At 37.5% G+C, this 21,997-nt stretch overlaps 2 protein-coding genes across 3 annotated transcripts; both read right to left on the reverse strand.

The window, feature by feature from the left end:
* Positions 1–472: 472 nt before the first annotated feature.
* On the reverse strand, positions 473–20,450 carry LOC146454696 (neuromedin-U receptor 2-like). Of its 2 annotated transcripts, XM_085095064.1 has the most exons (4): positions 20,221–20,450; positions 16,267–16,324; positions 6,150–6,217; positions 473–2,509 (listed from the first exon to the last, which is right to left on the reverse strand). In XM_085095064.1, the coding sequence occupies exon 4, from the start codon at positions 2,410–2,412 to the stop codon at positions 1,345–1,347; it is 1,068 nt and encodes a 355-aa protein (XP_084951190.1). In that variant the 5' UTR covers positions 2,413–2,509; positions 6,150–6,217; positions 16,267–16,324; positions 20,221–20,450; the 3' UTR covers positions 473–1,344. The 2 variants fall into 2 exon arrangements, with proteins under 2 accessions (XP_084951190.1, XP_084951191.1); XM_085095065.1 differs by lacking the exons at positions 16,267–16,324; positions 20,221–20,450 and adding an exon at positions 6,578–7,149.
* Positions 17,853–18,461, reverse strand: LOC146454697 (uncharacterized). The gene has a single exon (XM_085095274.1). The coding sequence runs from the start codon at positions 18,453–18,455 to the stop codon at positions 17,958–17,960; it is 498 nt and encodes a 165-aa protein (XP_084951400.1). The 5' UTR covers positions 18,456–18,461; the 3' UTR covers positions 17,853–17,957.
* Positions 20,451–21,997: the final 1,547 nt, after the last annotated feature.

Consider the following 21,997-nt stretch of genomic DNA (forward strand, 5'->3'; position numbering starts at 1 on the left):
ATTCGGAACTATTGGTTACCCTTCGCAATTATTCGTCACTACTCGTCAATATTCGCCACTGTTCGTCACTGTTCGATTACTATTCGCTACTCATTATTCCGGTTTCCCAGACGCCCTTTAAACGAGCTATGGCGGTTGTTTATGTCTAATCCCAAGAAAATTTCATCCTCGGAGACGTAAACTGCTCAAATTGCGGTGTTCCGTCAAAACGGATCGGGTCGCTGTCATTCTTTTTAGAAAATATTTACCTTCGGAACAATCCTGTCATATTAAATTTTGACATAACAGGTCTTCCAGCTATATGAATGCAAAGATGGGATAAAAAATAAATAGTGTTTGTTTTGTTTTGGTTTCTTTTTTTGTTTGTTTTTTTTGTTTTCAAGAATAAGCGCGTTTTTATTTTTTATGTTGTTGTTTTTACTTAATCGGTTAGGAAGTTATTAATTATCACTATCAAGCTATCTCTTACAAAAACATTGTAACACAAATTTTAATTAATATCCATCCAGTCAGCTCAGATATACATAAACATGGAGGGAATGTCAACACTGAATCAGTCCTAAATATAACCCAATCTTAAAATCTTTTATATCATTCCCATTTCGCTGCTTGTGCTGAAAGACAAGCGTAGCCAATCGATTAAAATTGGTACTGATTAATCAATCAACCAGTTCCTTGATGTCCTTAAAATTAATTAGATTGACATTGATTTCATCGATATAGTCGATAGCAATCAATGATACACTTGTTTTGTTTATCGATCGTACAAGGCGTTCAGCAATGATACACATGACTACTGATACTACCACCTGACTACTGGACACATACTAGTTAGAACTCGTGCCCGAGCACTATTTCAAGGCAACAAATACAAAGGAACCTTATATTGTTGCATTTTACTGTAGCAATTCGGTGATATACATTATTTTGTTTATCATTAACTTACACTACTTTTTTTCAACTATAATAAGGAAAACATATCTACCAACAGAAATAATCATCTCACTATCTCTCAATCTCTGCCTTCCTTTTAAAATTTTCTTTCATTTTATTTATCATTTATTTATTTATTTATTATTTGTTTTGTTTTGTTTGTTTGATTATTTTGGTTATCCTTGGGAGAAATCGGTCGGTGATAGCTTCATCAGTTGAAAACATGTCGCCTATTTAAAGAATTGAGCCAAGAAGTACATACAACCGCGCTCAGTCTCCATGGAAACTGCTGTTTCTTACTTTTCCTTTACGCGGATCAGGCTTCGTTTGAAATCGAGATATGTTTATCTATTCAATCAAAACGTGCTGAATTTTTTTGCTTAAAAAAAAATAGAACAGTACTTGACGTGTTTACAAGACAGTAGTGTATTCTATCTCCTCGGTATCTTTACTGGAACAAGTTGAAAAAGGAATCAAGGTTTTCCTGTGAGAAACTAACGTCTTGTTTCGTTTGGGTGGTCTTCTCTTTAAGATAATCATTTTAAATGCATCAAGAAAGTCCCTTTTGAAGAAGGTGTAGAGCACCGGATTAACAGCAGAAGTTACAAAGCGAAAAATACCAAACACCTGCGCCAGGTTTTCCAAGACTTCCCAGGTTTGCTGACTAAGTGGAAACCAAAGGGAAAAATAAAGAGAAAGCACAAACCACGGCAGCCAACAGGCCAAGTAAATGACAGCCATTAAGGCAAATATAATGAGGCACTTTTTGTCATTTCTCACTTTCCGCTGGGAGGCATCTCTACAAGTCAGGCTGCGCCCACCGCGTTTGGCGATGGTTTTGAACATAAAGAATTGAGAAACTACGATCAAGATACACGGAACTAAAAACACAAAAATCAAACAAAATACTAAATAGCCAAACTGAGTCTTCCGGTAGCCGACAGGATCTGTTAACCTCTTTGAATACCATGCGTACGGCATTAAGGCGAAGACGGTAGAAACAAACCAAACCAGTGAGGCAACCTTGAACATGGATTTCTTGGTCACCAGGCGATGAACAAACGGCTTCATGATAGAAAAATACCGTTCTAGTGTGATGGTGAGAATATGGTATGCAGCTGATATGGCTAATGCGTTATTGAAGACGACGATAAAGAGTCCAAAGTGGACAGACTCAGGTGGTTTTACGACTCGCATAACAACAGCTATAAACAAAGGGATACTAATAAAGCCAGTCATAAAGTCGCACGCAGCCAAGCTCAGAAGGAGACAGTTGGTAGGGCTACGAAGTTTCTTTTGTTTGAGAAAAAGGTAGAACACAAGGCTGTTAACCAGGACGATAACAACTGCAATTGGAAGTACCTCTTGGAGGATGTGGTAATCTTGTTTCGTCTGTTGCGGGGCTTCTGGTTCAACCGGTCCGGCTGTTGTACTTGAAATGTTGGAAATGTTCGTTTTTAAACCAGTGTTATTGGACATTTTGAGTTAAACAGGAGCTTCTTCACACTGCTCTGTGGTTCGGTGCTGCTGCGCCTATGTTGACGTTCCTGTTGGCGCTGCTGAAGATAGATAGCCTCTGAAAAAAAAAGAGAGAATATTTGATCTATGCTGGTCAATGGGTCAAAAAAAATTCACAATCCTGTGACGCTGGATTGCCTAGTCATCTAAGATGAATTGGCGCATACACAGTTGGCGGAAAATTTTTAAAGATAGTTTCAACTTTACAAGATGAGGAACCCTCTTCGTGCTCCAATAAAAAGATCGAAAAACACTCCCCATTCTAAAATAAAAGATATATTAGCAGTTTTGTTTTCGAATCACAAAAATGGCCAAGAAAACTTACAGCACGGTCAAATGAAATTCCATCCTGGAACATTATTATGTGTCTTTCAAAATCATGAAAGAGACGAATAATTATTCTATTTATGTTAATGATAACATACAGTTAATAAATCAGTAACTTTAAACTTCATTTAGTTTTGCAGTTCTGATAGTGAGCATTGCGCTCTCCCCTGAAAGATTATGTGTATATGTTTGTCAAATCAAAGGTTTTTAGATCATCACTGTTTGTAACTGAATTAGCTAGTAGAACTAGAAAGTAATAAAAATCACAAGAAACGTAACTATTTAAATTTTTCATTTACTCAGGAAAGAAAACCCATGCATTCCCATAAGATGTCAGTTTCGTTTTATATCAGCTCCCTCGCAAAAGAAGAGAAAAGATGCTACAACCTTCGACAAATTAGTCAGTAAACTGATAAATAAATGAATGAATGAATAAATAAATCCAAGCAAGCCTTGAATATTTCTCGAAACTGCCATTTTGTAGTTGGAATGCGTTCGAAGTTATCTTTTGGAGGGTGATTTTTTTAGATGTCAGAGTCACTTTTCAGACTTTTAAGATATATACTTTTAGAACCGTTTCTAGTGAAAAATTCTGATGAGGAACAAAATAGTTTATGTGGATATCCTAAACAATTTAAAAGGCTGCACGTCTTGGATACGAACATAAAGAACGTTGCCTCGAAGTTGGGAGTCACATTAACAGAATTCTGATTAGTTTTATTTCTTTACTCGATGTTTCCTTTCTATAGAAATAATTTAGGATGAATCGGATCGGGGGAAATTACGCTCAATCTTACTGAAGAGAGACCACAGTTATATCGGGTTAGATCAGCACTTTTTCCGCACTCCCTTCATTTCGGCACCCTGAATGATATTATTAATGATAATTCTTACCGAGTCGCACGTTGTTTTGAGCTTAATCAATTCTGACCGTGGCCATCAAGAACAACGACAGCGATGGCGCAAAGAAGTCACAGAAGTATGGCCGAGCTGAGCCAAGATAACAATTTTTTTCCAAAGTTACACAGTGGTTTCCTTTTTACAATGGATTTAAAGAAACATCTTAATTAGTGATCTACTCTGCTCACCATGTGTCCAACATAGCTCAGTGGTAGAGCATCTAACCGGCACCTGAAAGGTCATGGGTGAGACTCCCGTTGGGAAGGCAGAGAATCTTTTTCCGAGTTTGTTTCCTTTATATCATTTAATCCAAGTCGCCATTTCATTTATCATATATGCTTTGCTGATATTTTACAATGGAAACGTAGTTTTATGATAAAGCTGCACATATCAGTGACATATATCAAGAGTCATATACCGCGATATAGTCGAAATACATAGTTTCTGTAGGTGAATGTCTCTTACAAAGAGAACTCGCGAAAGCTTACTAATTCTAGATCGGGCAAAACGATTAAATACAAACGGGAACTGATGAAAAACTCAAGAAATTTCAATCGCCAATAGTATTTGAGTATAATTTCTGTAGTTTGTTGAACTCGTCGCGAATGAATTTAGCTTGTAACGAAATGAAACACGGCTTTATCGGAGCTTTGGTGAGGCATCCCCATATTTTCATGTTGAGGCCGTGTGTTTTCTTGTTTCTTAAGTCATGGTCTAAAGATACGCAGTGTAATTATAATATATTAAAGCAAGGAACAAAGAAGACTTGTGGGTACCCGTCGGGAGCAGCCACCACGAAGCATAGGATTGGCTGTAAAAACAATAGGCATCCGCTGTTCATATGTTATCTCCTAAAAGAAAAGAATGCTTCGCCGACCTAGTATGTATATTCATACGTTTTCTTAAAATTAAGAAAACCAAGGTTACCTCTTGATGGAATAATTTAGTAAAAACTTTCAGTACATAGTTAAACACATTTTATCGCATAAAAAGTTTTTTCGGTGATCTTGGTCGTGTTTGTGTCACAAGAAGTGATTTTTTTTCCATTGGACATGAGCCATTTGTTTCAGCAACTTCGAAGACGCCAACGATTGCGAGAAATTGCGTTTGTTGTCTTTTTCACTTCATAAAATTATACTAAAACTGTTTTTAGGAAGCAGTTTTTGAGCAATTAGGTTAATACAATGTGGTTGTTTCACTGTGACTTTGGGCTAGTCCAAGCTTACATGTTTTCAAAAGTCTTCGTATGCCATTGTCAACAGAAGAAAAAGATTTAGGACTGCTGATAAGTCACAAACTGTCACGGCATAAAAATATCATGGCCAAAGTAAACACCGCAAAAAAAAAAGTCCTACGTTTGATCAAGAGAGCTTGCGGTACTCGTGCTCAACCCCAAGCACTACTTAAATTATACATTCATCTAGTCAGACCACATATTGAATTTGCCTGCCTCAGTTTTTGATTGACACAATTGAGAGAGTTCAGCGAAGAGCTACAAAATTGATTATAAAGGATAGGCCTTACGGAGAGAGACTTAAGGAGCTGAATCTTCTTTGCTTGGCCTCGAGGAGACCTTTAATGGACTTAGTTTTTCTTTTTAAGTGCATGATGGGCCTTTACGACTTGGATCTGTCTAATTATCTTGGGACAGCTGACAGTTCTAAACATTATCTCAGGCATGTTTTAAAATTACATGTCAAAATGAATTAGATATGCAAGAACCAATGTTTTAATTTTCATATTTCTTTAGAGTAGCTTAATCATGGAATCATCTGCCATTGCGTTTAAGAAAAACCGAATCTTTAAACGAATTTAATGATCGCCTTAAATCCTTTTTACACAAGAAGGATATTACTACATTTACTACATTCTCTTGATTTATTCTTCTTCTTTTATTATATTTCTAGTTTAATACTGTACATATTTTCCACTTGATTATGTATGTATGTACTTATGTTGTATGCTTATTTAGTGTAGGCCTTAAGTAACCCTTCAGTGAGGGACGTAGCTCCCGTTTAGGGTTTTCCTGTCAATACTTGTCCGTATTGCCAAACTATTAAAGACTGAAGATATAAAAACTGACTAAGAAATTTCGTTATAATTTTGTCATACCATTGAATAACATGATATACTAAACCAGTGGACAGTGCTTTTCTCTCTCCTCTGATTGGCTTCTCAAACTTCGCACAGTATTTGCTACAGTGGTGTATTCAATTCCCAGCATTGTCCTGCATTTCACGTGCGAAATTTCACCATTTCGTGGTCAGAAATAAAGCGACTTATTAAGGCTGGATAACTGGTTGTTTGGCATGTAAAAAAGCAGTTATTCACCTCGGCGTCGGTGAATAGTGGTTAATAACATCCACTACTGTCCATCTCCGCTTCGGTGACTAATTGTTAAATGCTTAGATATTAGGAATATTTTCGTCCATGTCATTCATTTCAGTTCCCTGTTCATTATTAATACTTACCTTATCCCTTACTACTTGCACCAAATGAGTAAACTGAGCGATCTCCTGTGTACTGTTCCTTTCACCGTCTATAAATAAAGAAATAACCCGTTTAAATAGGCTGGTATATAAATGTTAATATAGACATTTATACATTCCACACAAAAACTTTCCGCGTTAACTTGGTAACCTAAAGCAGCCGGCGGCGACTCTGCCGTTTTGGACGGAAGTGTACTGACATTTGCACCGAAAAACTAAAGAACTTAAAAACATCTTCATTGTCAGTTGGCAAAAGTCATGAGCATCGATCAAGAATCACGCTCTGTTGAGTTCACTGGTTAGTGAATTTAGTTGATGCAAGTTAATCAGTCAAAGATTACAAAAGTTGATCATTGTTTGAATATAGTAATAGGCAATAAAGCATTATGTCTTTATAGGCGTTATCATACCATAGCCTCTTCTTCTGCTAATATAACGTTACAGCTATTTATGTCTTTCCCACGACAGACGATCCGGTTTAAACAACAGGTCACACAGCAGACGTTGCTCAATGGTGGATTGAAAATTACTTGTTGCGTGGAGACGCCAAGGAGAAATTTCCGGGGGGGAGGGTACTCCCATATATTACCTATGTTGTCATGAACTGCCCTGATTTATTCCGGCCTTTGAGGATTTGTCAACCTCATGAAATAAGGCACAACAATTAATTGTGGTCTAAAATAGGACAAGGGTTTTGAGCTGTGGACAGTATCATTTCGGTGAATATCCGTTCCGATAGCCCAAATAGCTTCAGAAATTCGTTTTGAATTTTGAGGTAAAACTAGCGTTTTCTTTAGTGTATTTTCACGTGAAACTTAAAAATGAATTCCTTTTGTCTTCCAAAGGATGAAGAAGGTCATTTTGACAGCGAAATAAGGCCAGCTAGGTTTTTTGGCAAACAACAGCTTGTAAGATTTGTCCCTAAAAGTTTACGGTACTTAAAAAAATTCAGCTTAAGAATCCAAACAGATCAAATCGTGTTAGAGCACACCAATATCTCTTTGAAGGCCCAAAAACGTTCTTGGAAAACAGAAAGCGACAAGTCTCGTTGGGTGTCCCCGAGTATACACAGCCACCACCCCCCCCCCCCCCCTTACCCCACTCCCCCGACACTATTTCAATTCGTTAGTGTTTATCAGTAGTTATGCACTATCAATGTTAAATGGCTTTAAAGCTCTTTTGTGCTAAAACGAATCATTATACAAGATCCTGCGTAAATTAAAACGTTGCACGAAAATAGACTGCTTGCAGTCCCCCTTTTCACTTAGTGTTCGCAGAGTATTAAACCAGCCAAACGCGATCACAAAAGACAATTCCCCTCACCACGTGCTCTATTCAAGCCGCAACAGAAAACTCGAGAGAAACAGACTGCAATTTAGTACAAGCAGTCTAGCGAGAATCAACATGACTTGTTGTCTAACTGAAAAGAAACACTGTCGGTAGCGACCATCCAAAACTAATGAAGACGTAGCCAAAACTAAAATACACTAAACAGTTTACAGTAATTTGCTTTTCACTTCAGAGGTTGTTTCCGACAAATCGAAACGTCAGGGCCCGCGGAGCGGGTTTTGGAGTAGGGAGGCTAAAGCGAACGTGTTAGCATGAGACAACTAGAGGGGTCCGGGGGCATGCCCCCCCGGGGAGATTTTCTGAAATGGCCGAGAAATACATTTAAAAAAAACTGTCAACACTGATGTAAACTTTTAATAGCATCAACTAAAACATGTTTTCTTTCCTTTTTAAGAAAGGGGTCAATGCTTCAGTCTGGCCCTAATTACATTTGGCCAACACATCAGGCTGATGAGACAGAAATTTTCGACTTGCTTTCTTGTGAAAGCCAGCAGCTTGTGAAGACCGAGTTTTGTAGTTCATGTTTCCGTAAATCATATGAGCGTCTTTGTTGGTTATGACAGTGGGATTGAATGATCCAGGATGACCGTAGCTGTACATAATTATCCCTTTCAAATATTTACGCGTAAAGGAGATAAGTAGCTTTCATAAATAAATGAATGCTTTTGTACAAAAACTCCCTCGAACTTATTCATTGATCAAACTTTATCTTCGTGAAACACCGATCCAAGTACGAAAGAAAATGGAAACAACGGCTGAAATTCCATTATTTCACAGTTGAAATCTAGTCGTCCGTTCTGCAGCAAAACTTACGCCGACAAACTGTCTGAAGTTGTCGGGTTTGTCGGAGAATCTGCAAGGTAAGTTATTTCTGTAAGTGATGGATATAGTTAAGTAAAATAAAATAAAATAAAAGAAAATATTTTTTTAACCATCCAAAAAGTGGGGGGTGAGGGCTAAAGCCCCCCCCCCCCCCCCAGCCGCTCCCCCTCCGCTGTCTCTAAACGTAGCTACTGTCCAGTGTCACAACAAACGCGGCGAATGAGCCATGACATCCAACCAGCACGGATTATAAGAATATCCTGTGTGCTTGATCCTTAGATTGTAGGCAGTCCCGGCGTAGGTAATCGAACGCAATCGAACGATGAGTTTCCGAACCAACTTAATCAGATGGATGCAGTTCGATTGGGTTCGCCATCGGTGATCGAACGCAATTAAAAACTTTGGTACAACTACAAAGTAATCCAGTGAGAAACAACTGACATGTCTCATTACTGAAGTGGCACTCTTGGATCCTGTCGCGGTCGTTAAGTTGGATGTGTTGACGATTTTGGCTCAGTACATCTCCCAAAATAGAATCATTTAAATCCACAAACATAAGATATTGCAAAGCCTGATTACAAACTAGGATGGGAATGGCCTGCTATCCTTCGCTACAGGTCATAGGCTAATCTGAAGGTTATAGTCTTTTCGTACATAATTTTTGTTGATCATTGGTGAAATTTAATTTCACTGTAATTCATTCAAGTTCTGAAGATCTGTAAGGTGTGAACTCGTGCGTATCTATAATAATAATAATAATAATAATAATAATAATAATAATAATAATTGTTATTATTATTATTATTAATTGTTGTTATTATTATTATTATTATTATTATTATTATTATTATTATTATTATTATTATATTATTAGTTCTCATAATAAAGAGAGAAAACATTGTAAACCTAGTTTAGCAGGAAGTATTATCGAATATTTCAAATGTACCAAACCTCTTGAGGCAAAATCCTTTGCTTCTGTAAATTCTGTCAGACTGATGCCTGGCTTTCACGTGATATATGATATCGAAGTTTGTTAATCCACAATTGTTTATCACCAGAAATAAGAAAGAAATGTTTCAAATATTTCTTTGACATAAATTTCAATCTTGCACTGCACTGCACGCGAGATAAATGTAATGATGTACAGCAATTTTAAGATTTTTGTCTAACGTAGTTATGAGAGGTATTACCTTAGTGTCAAATATGTATTGAAAAGGAAACATTTGGACCTCTTCAATCGAAAATTCCTGAATACGCCCCTATTTACGATTTAGGGTCAATGATTATCATTAATACAATATAACAGTTCCCAAGGTAGTCGTATTTGAGTGTTCCTCTGCTTGATCTTAAAGAAATTCTGGTTAACTATTCCGCGTAGCATAAGCGTCAATTCATTATTTTGTTGATATTCTCTTGATAATAAAGTGTTGTTGTTGTTACTATTGCATTATATGCACGTTGGTGTGTTTTGTTTGTTTGTTAAAAACACTTTATAGAGGGATCTTCTTAAAATATATTTCCTGAGGTAAGCCGTATATCAAGGATCATTTAGTAAAGAAAGATCGCCATTGGTCCATTCAGATCATCAGCGTACGGGGCGGGGGGGCTGGGGGGGCTGCAGCCCCCCCTGTCGGAAAAAAAATAGTATTATTCGGGCAAAACGGATGTACCGTTAGGGCAAAGACATAGTAAAAAATATTCTATTTTTTTAATAACTTGATTTGGGCCGTGCTACAATCGTGGACAAAACGGTTAAGAAAACGTAGACGTGAAAACTGCAAAGGACCGCGAACGATAATGCTGTCAGTTGACGTAGGATCTACAAGAGACCTAATCAGCCAAAAATAAACTGTAACACAAACTGCAAGGCTGATACTACGTGAAAGAGTTGACTTTGCGAGACAACAACCCGACAGAAACCGACAAAACAGGGCTGCAACCGTGGACAGCTGTTTCGTTCTTATTGGAACTCGTCAGCACGGTGTAGCAGTTCTATATGAAACCAGCGACAGAGCCAGCTCAAATAAAATGCAACAAAACCCATGTCCTATCAAGTTTCGTACTTTGAACCCGCCCGCTCCCCGAATCACGCGTTGCCACACCACGTGCCTCAGGGAGAAAGCAGACAAAGCATCGAATTCCTGTCTCGCAAAACGTACCCTTCCAAGCGTTTTTACAAGTAAACAATCGAACGACAATATTTTTCCCGCCCCCCTCCCCCCAACTCAATGTTGTTTGGTGGGTCACGAACAGTTTCCCGGCAATCAGCACTTCCCAAATCAACATTGTATAGGGGGAGGGGGAGGGGGGGAGGGAGAAGTAACTTGTAGAAATTCGAGGGGAGGAATAGGAAATAATTGTTCTTGGTGGGCAGCGTTCAGATTTCAGTTAACCAGAATTGTCCACGATTGTAGAGCAAGTGCCGAGGATAATGGAAGGCGTGGTCACTTTACCAAAGGATCGCGATCTCAAGACCTACAACGAAAGTAATTCACTTCTCCACTCAATTTGTGACTTTAAGTTTGTTTATGGCTTGATGGTTTTGAAGCTCATCTTATCCAACACTGATAATTTGAGTAGATATCTACAGGGAGAACAGATGGATGTCATCACTGCCAAGAAGACTGCTGATGCTGTCGTTAAGACACTGAGCAATTGTCGCAATGAAGAGAGCTTCACTCAGATGTGGTCACATGCTGATGTTATAGGGCAAAAAATCAGAATAGGAATCAATAGTACGAAATTTGCCTTCAGAGATGCCAAGGTGCCACGAACCAGACCATCATGCCGACTTCAGGGCCTTACTGGTAAGACACCTGCTGCAGCAAACGACAGCTCACAACAGACGGCAAAAGACCACTTTCGTATTATCGGTTATTACACAAGTATTGACAAAGTCGTGGATAGTGAAGTGCTATACAGTGAGAAGTCAATCTTTGAAAACTACGACTGCGGGGACCCATGCCAGAGAAAAAACGCACCCGTGATGGTAAAGACCATGCATCAAAATGGTCTCCATGACATTTTACCTGTTCTATATAAAGTTGCCTCCATCCTGGCCACAATTCCTGCAACCTCGTGCTCTGCTAAAAGGTCTTTCAGCGCCCTTCGCCGCATCAAGACATTTTAATTTAAGATCCACAATGGGACAAGAAAGACCGACTTAGCAGTATCCCCGTTAATAACATTGAAAGAAAGTATGCAAACAAGACAATGCAGAATTACATAGATTATTGACATATTTGGGTCTCGAAGTAATCGTTCTTCATACTTCTTTTAGAGCTCAAATGGGTACGTTTTATCTCTCGCTTCATGGTTTTGATTTTAGAAATGTTGATCTCAATTTACCGAAAATAGTTGCACTATTTTGAATGCCCGTGCTCTCACGGTATGGCGAAGAAAACTTGACGTCACGAAAGAATCATCTTGTGCATCTGTGACCAACAAGTTTCATTCGGGCAAATTATGTTCAGCCCCCCCAACAAAATTTTGCCCGTACGCCGATGATTCAGATAAACCATAGTTACGTACTAATGAGAATGAGAACTTTGTTGAGTCATTCAAAATATACTGACCGTACGTTTCGAAGACACTCAGTCGTGACAGCAAGAATGACCTTAGCTCAGTCAACCCTTTCAAAGGTGAACACTCTCAGGGCCAGCTGTAGCTGTCCGGCCAGAGACATTAGAAATCAGTGACGTCAGAACTGGAATGATAGCTTGACTCTGGTTATGAAAAGGAGTTTCTTTGCAAATGCACTGGACAAAGTGTGAACTGCTACGCATATGCATCGAGACTATGATAAGAGACGCCTGGCCGTTGATGAAAACCAGGAGAGATAATGATACCTTGAGGGTTGAAGTTGTCAGCCAAATAATATGGCCATTTTCGTTTCTCGGCTGGATGCATTTCTAGCCTCCCACGCAATCATTTTTAAAGGACTCACCTAGTTTGTTGCGACAGCGACATGATATTTCAGATGCTCCGTTCATTGTTCGTAGTCATGCGCTATGACGTGGGCAAACGTCTGTATTTGGGTCCATCCGGAGTCATTACCACGTGCATTTGGTAGACAACTGACTCGCGTTGGTTGTTCTACTTTTTGCTGTGCTACACCGTGCTGACGAAAGCCAGCCAGCTAGAAACAGCTGTCCACGGCTGAATTTTTTGATTCTCGGTTTGGTCTCTATCATGTCGCTGTTGTGTTAAGATTTCTACGCACCCAGCTTGGCCTTGCAGTTATTTGAGCTAAATTAATTAAACCTGGATTAAACCCTGTTCTCTCCAAGCCGGGATATTTTTGTCCTCTATTGCTGTCTTTGTCGTCAACAAGAACGGTCCAATCAGAATCCATTATCTGCGTGTATGACAGGAGGGAGGGGACGGAGTCTTTCTACCAGTGTGACGTCACATACCCATGATCTCTGAACTGGAAAGAAGGCTTCTTTCATAAGCCATATTGTTTACATGTTTTATACCCAAATATGCCGTTTTCAGATAGAAAATTACCCTTAGAAGTGATAAATCGAAAGGATAAGTTCTGAGAAGTACTATTAAAAAGTTCACCGCGAAGAAATTAGGTTTTCCCTGACAGATTGTGTTTTGCAATGCAGAGAGGAAACGTCAAGCCTCAAGCATAAACAGGAGCCATAATCAGGGAACGGAGACCGTAAGCGTGGTGTTGTACCAAAAAATCTATTTTTAGAAAAATTGTGCCACTCTTCACGTCATAAACCCGCGCGGATACACGCAAATTTACGTAGGGCTACTACCTTATATGGAAAATGGAAAAGAAAGTTCAGTTCAGTTTCGACAAAATTATATGATTTTTAAATACTTTGAATGTGAAAATAGCATGTTAATTACCGTGTACATGTTTAAGTTCCTCCGTCTAACCTTACTAAACTACAGCTGTAAACTAAAGCATTGGGGACAACTCCAGGATATTCTCCTAGCTGAGTAGAAAACATTAAACCTTTCAGTACAAACATAAAAGTATTCTCCGCAATGCTGATACATATAAGCTTAAATTTTATCTGAGAAGTCAGATTCAACCATTTTTTTCAAATTGGTGGTAAGTCCTTGAGGAGACGAGTCAAAGGCTATCGTGTCACGTTTTTTTACGCACTCACTGGCATGAAGAATTTTTTACTTTATTTTTAAGTATGTATCAATCCAAATGTTTCAACTCGGTGTCGGTCACAGTCAAATGCATCCTCCACTGTTTTATATCCCGACATCAGTAATAAGCTTTGTTTATAGCTAAGAAACCGGCTGCGGCTTTACGAATGTGAGAGCTGAAGGTATAAAGCTGGTATAATTTTTTAGCGTAATTTTTTTCTTGGTTAGAAAGTCCATCCATGTAGCCGGTTGTTGTTTTCCTTCTTCCTTTACATGGCCACGGAACTTGATTCCAAGCAGCAAAAAGCTCTTTTCCAGTTCAACATGAGCAAGAAAAAAGTGAAAGCTGACAGATTGCGAAAACTGCGTAACATCTTTGCAGCATCATAACTTTACACAACTGTTTAAACTTTCTCCAACAACAAATAACTGAACTTTAGACATTTTCGGATACTATTTGAGCCATATCATACTAGCAAAAGTGACAGAAAGTACAAAAAAAGTACATGTCCGTATAGTGTAATAAGCTTTTTTCATTCATTCAACTATAGCAACGCACGCAGCGCCACTGTTTTGGCGCCTTTTTTACTTTACTGTGAGAGTCGTGTGATCAATAATCTGATCAATATATTTTTATTCCAACTTTCCCCGTCTTCTTTCAATTGTTACCTTTTCCTTGTGAGAGACTAAGTCCTTAAATGTGGGCACCGAGGAGATATTCCCTGGAAGAATTTTAAAATTTGGACGCCATTTTGAACAGGTGGAAAGAAATTTCAATTTCTCAACGCGCGATCCTGACCATTTACACGCGTGCGCGTCACGCGCGGATGGCGCAATTTTTTCTAAAAATAGATTTTTTGGTATAACACATGGGGACAAGCTCATAAGTCAAAATGGTATCTCGTTACGGTCTCCATCCCTGATTATGGCTCCTGGCTTAAATCATTTCTGGCGAAGCAGACTTTGTCGAACTCGTTATGCCTAAAAGCGTTACTGGAAATCCACTTCATAAAAAATTAAAGGTTTGATTGTCAATTTTTACTTAAAGTTTTCACTTAGGAAAGCTTTTTGGCTGTTTGTCTTTCTGGGTTTTTTTTTATGAAAGGAGGACACTTTGTAATCTTACACTTACTGACATTACATAACCAGCATAGAAAACGTGAGTCAGGTCTGTACGTGTGTGACCAGACCGAGACAGATCAACATCAATGCTTATTTTTCTAACGAAAACAAGATCTTTGTTCTCTGGTGGCTAACATTCCGCATGGCTTAAGCGGGATTTACGCGTGTTAACAAAGGACGGTTAGAATAATTTGCGTTGTTGTGTGCGAAATGAAATAGCCAACGAAATGTGTAAAATGCGTTATTTATGGTCTTCTTAGTCATGGATCTGTGTTGCCGTGACAACTCTGTCGATGAATAGAGTAGATGGCAGTGAGTTTTCCAAGGGAAACGGAGAGTTCAAAAGTAAAACGAGGCGTGGAACATGATTGGGCCTTGTATCAGATTCTGTCGAATACCCGATGTTCTTTCCATTTCGTCCCCACCAAATTATTCATGTGGAAATGCGATAAAATTGTCTTGTTTTGAATTCGTAAACTATCTTCATTGAATGGAACAACATGAATCGATCTGTCCGTTTAGGGTTATCTTATCATTATCTTTCAGGAGGACTAGACCGAGGCAGATACTGCGGGGAATGTGGGATTTTAAAGGGAATATGGGAGAATAGATTGAGGAAATATGTAGAGGGGGATGTCATCCATTGCTTTGCTGTTGTTTTCAGTCGTACTCTCACATTTTGTAATCAACTGTCCGCCACCAGCTCTTCAGACAGCTATTAATTGTCAGGGAATTTTTTAATATATTCTATCCGAAAAGAACCAAGAAAATCAACTCAACCGAAAAAAAATAAGGTTTCTTGTCGGACACGATAACGACGCGAGTCTTAAATCATCATGTTTAATGTTAAATTTCCAATAGCACAATTCGTTCTGTGATGATATTAGTTAGGGCATTTTCTAATCTTCATTAAGAGATATATATTGGAAATCTCCATGAGATCGCCGTAATTACCTCGTTTATCAAACATAACTTAAAGTTAAAATATGAATTCTCGCCCAATACTGCTTTACAAAAATGTTATTTTAGTTTAAAAGTGGTTGGAATTCTTAAAACGTTATTGTAGGCGTAAAACATAACATTTTTACTATCAAACTGTTAAATTTACCAGTCCCAATGTTTCGTTAAGGTGCCGGTAACATCTGCTACCAACGAAAAGATATGTATATTTTACAAGGGCCTACAGCACTGGCATATTATCGAAAATTTGTCGTTATTAAATAACTAACAAATGGCAACTGTGAAATCCAGCCAGGTTGTGCCATACACCGGCAAGTCCAACAAAGTAGAAGAGTTGTAACTAAAATGATGTTATCAGTGATGGTAACGCCAAGGCCGAAACTCTCAGAGGTGATTTGAGTTACTTCGTGATAATTCCAACTCGTTCAACTTGTACAACTGGGCAAACTACCCAGGGACTAAATTGATAGGAGCGACGTTCAAGTTAAGTGAACATCGTCGTGTGCTCACGTTCTCTTCAAAACCTTGAATTTGGTCAATTCAATAAAAGGACGGCAAATAAATGTTCCCAAATGTTAACGCACCTGCAGAAAGCCTATGGAACCGAACTGTTTTGAACATGTTGTGGCGTTGCTGTCGCCGTCAACTTAATTTAATTTCTCTAATAGGTCGACCTAATACCAAATAGAAAATGTCACTAAATATTCTGAAACAATCCACTTACTCTGACTGGTAACTTCTTACACGAAGAAAAATGTTCCAACAGTCCTTGGGCTATAAACCTGCGTGCACAAATGTAGAAAAGATAGCAGACTTAAGAAAACATAGAAAGCTTAATTGGTATATTTTAGCGCCCTAATGAAGGAACAGCCATTAAGAAAACATGGTATCTCTCCGTTTGTTTAGTTAGGAATGTAAATTTGTTTGATAACGTTATTTATTCAGGGAGATTCATTAGCTTTTTGGCTACCATCCATAGGGACTCAAAACGCTAAAATTAGCAACACCACAGTGATAACAAGTTTCGAAAATATATTTTCCTCTTTCTTTAACAGCAGTAAGCATCAGTCCTGCCGTTTGTATTAATGATAGAACGTGAAACTGATCAATAAAGTTGTATACATTTTAAATTACAGATAACAGTCTCAATTAACATATTAGAAGAACAAATACTGTTAAAAAGCGTAATGTACGCATGTCGTCTGCTATCGTGGGCATCTCTGATACTGTCACTACTTCAATTTCTCACTGATAGAGAGAAGAAAGTATCTGTCTTAGAAGGTTTTTCCATTCGAGAGAAAAAAAACTATCAGCACCTATGTGCCGTCCAAATTGTTTAAGAAGTAGCTTGTTCTCAGGGGGATCTCTATCCAAACAGAGCACTACGGTGAGTTAGTCGGCCAGACCTCACATGATTAGCGCGCAACACTAGAAAGCTGCCGTGGACAGGTGTTTCGCCTTGAAATTGTTGGGACTAGCACGACGTAGCTCAAAACAAGAGATTTGGAGTATCGTGGGCGTCCACACTTTCGTTTCCCTTATCGGCCACAGTAAGCTTTAAAAGCCCCCTTCGAGATAAGGATATGATGTATCATTCTTCTTCTTCTTCTTCTTCTTCTTCTTCTTCTTCTTCTTCTTCTTCTTCTTCTTCTTCTTCTGCTTCTTCTTCTTCTTATTATTATTATTATTGTTATTATTATTATTATTATTATTATTTAATGATCTTTATTAAAAATGACCAACTCTTAACACAACCCTATGCACTCCTAAAAATTATCTTCATTTTCAGCAAATATAAAATTATTATAAAATTATTATGTGCAGTAAAACTATCTATATGCACAGTTTAAGAAAGCACCACAGGGCGCGTAGCGTTTTAACCTGTGAGCCAAGCGAAACTTAAAATAGCACGTAAATAAATCAATAAAATATATATACATATATAAAAAATAAAAAATATATAAAAATATATAAAAGTCATAGTCTGAAAATATAAAATATATAAAAATATATAAAAGTCATAGCTGGTCTATTCATGGCTGGTCTATCAATCTTGGTATAATGATCTTTATTAAAAATGACCAACTCTTAACACAACCCTATGCACTCCTAAAAATTATCTTCATTTTCAGCAAATATAAAATTATTATATAATTATTATGCGCAGTAAAACTATCTATATGCACAGTATAAGAAAGCACCACAGGGCGCGTAGCGTTTTAACCTGTGAGCCAAGCGAAACTTAAAATAGCACGTAAATAAATCAATAAAATATATATACATATATAAAAAATAAAAAATATATAAAAATATATAAAAGTCATAGTCTGAAAATATAAAATATATAAAAATATATAAAAGTCATAGCTGGTCTATTCATGGCTGGTCTATCAATCTTGGTATAATAAAACATTATCATGTTACTACTTTGAAAGTTCTTGCAATGTTCAGCGTCGCCGATAAAACCGCCTTCTGCATTCTCTCTAGGACTTGAGTAGTCTTTCGCCCAATCAGTGATCGCACACTAATCTCTGTCTCTTTCGACCAGCCGCCTAGCACATCCATGATAATATTATACTGGTGCACCTCGTATCCTTTATATTGCTCCTTCAGTTCCCACCTCAAGGGACCATACTTCATGGTTTTCTCCTCGCTCTTCTTCTCTCGATTATTAATCCATGGACAACTCATCTCTATGGTCATGACGTTTTTGCTCTCATGATTCACAACCCTCGCATCGACCCGGTTGGCTCGCACCTCCTGATGATCTGCATACACAGTTACATCCCACCACGCTTCTACTTGTTCTGACTTGTACACCGGCTTTGGCCTCACTGGCGAGTACCATGGTGGTACTTCCTCAAGAAGATCTTGGTCACGTAGGAGCTTGTAGAACAGGACTTTTAAGGCCATGTTATGTCTGAGCAAATACTTGTTCTGAGCTAGTGCAGAGCACCCGGCCAGAATGTGCGAGACACTTTCTCACGCATGACCACATATTATTATTATTATTATTATTATTATTATTATTATTATTATTATTATTATTATTATTATTATTATTATCATTATTATTATTATTATTATTATTATTATTATTATTATTATTATTATTATTATTATTATTATTATTATTAAAAGAGAAAAGAAACTTTCATTACAGTTCACCATGACCTAGAATGAGCGCATATCCCTGGCCAAAAGCATGAAAACCAAATCCACAGACGGAAACGTTTGCCAAAAGAATGATATGAGGTAAAAATCCCTATTGCATATTAAATACATGCACGAAGATTTTCATCATCTAAACTGAAGGTGGAAAAAAGGAACTCGAAGAGCAAATCTGAGGCAAGTTAATTATAAGAAATATCTAATTTATCGTTTAGCCACTGGCATTACTGCTATTTGCCTTAACTACTGGCGTAACAAGTTTTTTTTTTTTTTTTTTGAGGTCACCAGAAATAATTCCAGTGATAAAGGAAATCAGTGCCTTATCACTGGAATTATTTCTGGTGACCTCAAAAAAGCACTTGTTACGCCAGTAGTTAAGGCAAACAGCAAGAACGAATTTTCAAATTACAGACCAATATCTGGTCTACCATGTTTCAGTAAGATTCTAGAGAAAATTGTGTAAAAGAAGATTATTAAAATAGCTGGGATAAGGAGAACAAAATATTTCAAAGTCAATATGGTTTTCGCAAAGTACATTCAACCAAAATTAGCGACTATAGAACTTATGACTAAGATATTGCAAGCATTAGAGAATAAAGAATATACAACTGGCGTGTTTTTAGACGTTGCCGAGGCTTTGACACAGCGAACCATGAAATATTACTTCAGAAACTTGAGCATTACTGGGATTAGGGGAATTTATTTATTTATTTATTTATTTATTTATTTATTTATTTATTTATTTATTTATTTATTTTTTCACCACGGCATACATTCATACAGTTTGAGTAGTTTAAAATTACTTAACAAACAGAAACAAAATTGTTAAAAATAAGGCAGAAAAATCGGAAAGCTTGACAATCAAATATGGAGTGCCGCAAGGAAAGCTTGACAATCAAATATGGAGTGCCGCAAGGGTCCTTCCTGGGGCCTGTTCTTTTAGAAGAACAATGAAGCCATCGAATACAAAAAAGATCATCGCAGTTACTACGCAACTTAAGCAGTTGCCATAAGAAAGCCTTTAAAAAAGTCAAGCTTGAACGGGATTCGAACCCATGACCTCAGCGATGCCGGTGCAGCGCTTAGTTTGTGTGAAAGAAATATAATGGACAAATAAAAAAAGACTACATCAGGAGTCTACAAGTACAATTAAATGCAATCACATTTTCGATATATCGTGACCAGGAAGACAATGGAAGATGATCAGTTGACAGTTATTGCAAGCCGCTACATACATCAGCAAGATTCAGAACTAGATAACAAAAAAGCAAGTTATAGATTTTATTCAAGGAGGTGAAAAATGGACCAAATAATAAGGAATATTTATTGAAGATATTTCTCGGTAAATTTTCCAAACAACGGTAAAAATTTTATGGTAGCGACCTGCTGAACTAAGTGCTAATGGTCGAAAAATGGGAATGATCATATTGAATTCGCGAGAGCTGGCATTGTGTTGAAAGTTTTTTAATGTAAACCATTATCAAAATGAAGACACTTGGTAACCTACCTTGTTTTCGCGAATCAGGTTATTTGGTAGCCATAAAATAAGGACTGCTTTGGAGGCATTGACGATGCCCCGTGACCTCCTCAGAGTTTTGCCTTAGAGCTCCTTGTTTTCTTTTTTATTCGTTTGTTCTCCTAGATCGGAAAAAAAGGATTAAAGAGCATTATACTTGCCAATATAAAGTGGATCAATAGCTTTTAATCCATGCATAATCCAATATCCCAATCATTTGTTTTGCAATCCGCCAATTTTTTTTCCGGCGGAACCTCTCTTTAAAAGTCTCGTCTTTGATAAACAATGCACGCTAAGTGTCAGTTGCGCATATTAATTCAAAGTGATTCCGATTTGTGGCAATGTAAAGATAAGACTGCTGTTATCTAAATAGGCGTTTTAACGGAAGTGTCTGCATTTATTGTGTCGGCAAGGTACTTTGTCTTCGATTGAATTAGCAGCCGGTAATTTCTTTTTGAGATAAATCAGGCTAACCTCGGCTAAAAAATTGCTTTATTTAAAAAATGATTTATTTAAAAACAGGTCTCGTGCAACAGTTATTTTCTTTTTCTTATTATTTATTTTTGCCTTCAATTTAACAGGAGACTAAAGTTTTCCTGAAAAGCCATTTAATCATTCAAAAATGACTTAGCAGGAAAACTTGAGTATTCTAAAAAAATAACTTCCGAAATAAATTCAAAAATATTTTTCATAGCACCTGCTCACATGTTATGGACGAGCCGTTTCGCTCTCCAGTAAAAAACAATAATTAATCGTTTAGTGGATACAGTATTTTTCAATTAAAATTTTTTAAATCTCTGCACGTGTGGGTTAGCAAATTGTCAGGTGTGGTGAAATTAAAAAAAAATAGGTCGAAATTATCGAAAATTAACTTTTTTACCATGAACTGGTTCGGAATAAATTTCAATGAAGTTTTTCTTTCTCTAAGTGGGAAAGGTTGTCAAACCACAAGTCTTAGCAGTTGCTATATAGATTAGGTAATTCCCGTTTACTTTAAAACAAGGAAACTGATTCATGGAGGGGTACGTGGAGGGGTACACAAAATGGACGCTCACTCTCAGGGAAAGAAACACCCATGACCAAGTGTTTTTCCCATCAATGTACTCAATTATTTGCTCGATTATACGTCTTATACAAGTACTCCTTAACGAAATGGTATGAGTCGCCCTGCTTCCCACCTTTGGGCAACTAGGCCAGGATCAAATCTATTTCAAGCGGCCACCAAACTGGGGTCCAGTGCCACACAGTCAAGAACAATTACTGATAGCAAGGGTGTCTGTTTTGTGAAGGATGTGCCAGCAGTAAGGTCAGCGGTCGGGATTAGGAAGTCGTAGACCATGTCCCAACTAATCCGATCCCGAAACAAGGTGGTTTCTTAAAATATGGAGGGATAACTTTCCAAGCTCATTCCTGCATTGACGCGAGATATAAAGCGCCTAAAATGTCTGCAGGCAGCCTTACTCGAATACTCCTACCTTGTGTTAGTTTTCATTTTAGAAGCATATTTCAAGATAATGATAATAAATAATGGCATAATGTAATAACGGAGGTTTTCGATAAACAATTTAAATTAAAATAAAGAGAAGCGATACGAATGTTGAATGACGTTTCGATGACTCCGTGTCATTATTTTCATTATATAACTAACCCGCGTAATCGGGCTTGCACGAATTTGAAAATGATGACATGGAGCCATTAAAACGTCATTCAACATTGCTATTTATTATTATTATTATTATTATTATTATTATTATTATTATTATTATTA

Source organism: Pavona decussata, unplaced genomic scaffold (genome assembly GCF_977016875.1).
Source record: "Pavona decussata unplaced genomic scaffold, jaPavDecu1.1 SCAFFOLD_300, whole genome shotgun sequence".
Taxonomy (NCBI): Eukaryota; Metazoa; Cnidaria; class Anthozoa; order Scleractinia; family Agariciidae; genus Pavona; species Pavona decussata.

Bases quoted from the DNA above. Each gene is read 5' to 3' on its own strand.
- LOC146454697 (XM_085095274.1), bottom strand. From the start codon at position 18,455: ATGGCCTTAAAAGTCCTGTTCTACAAGCTCCTACGTGACCAAGATCTT.
- LOC146454696 (XM_085095064.1), bottom strand. From the start codon at position 2,412: ATGTCCAATAACACTGGTTTAAAAACGAACATTTCCAACATTTCAAGT.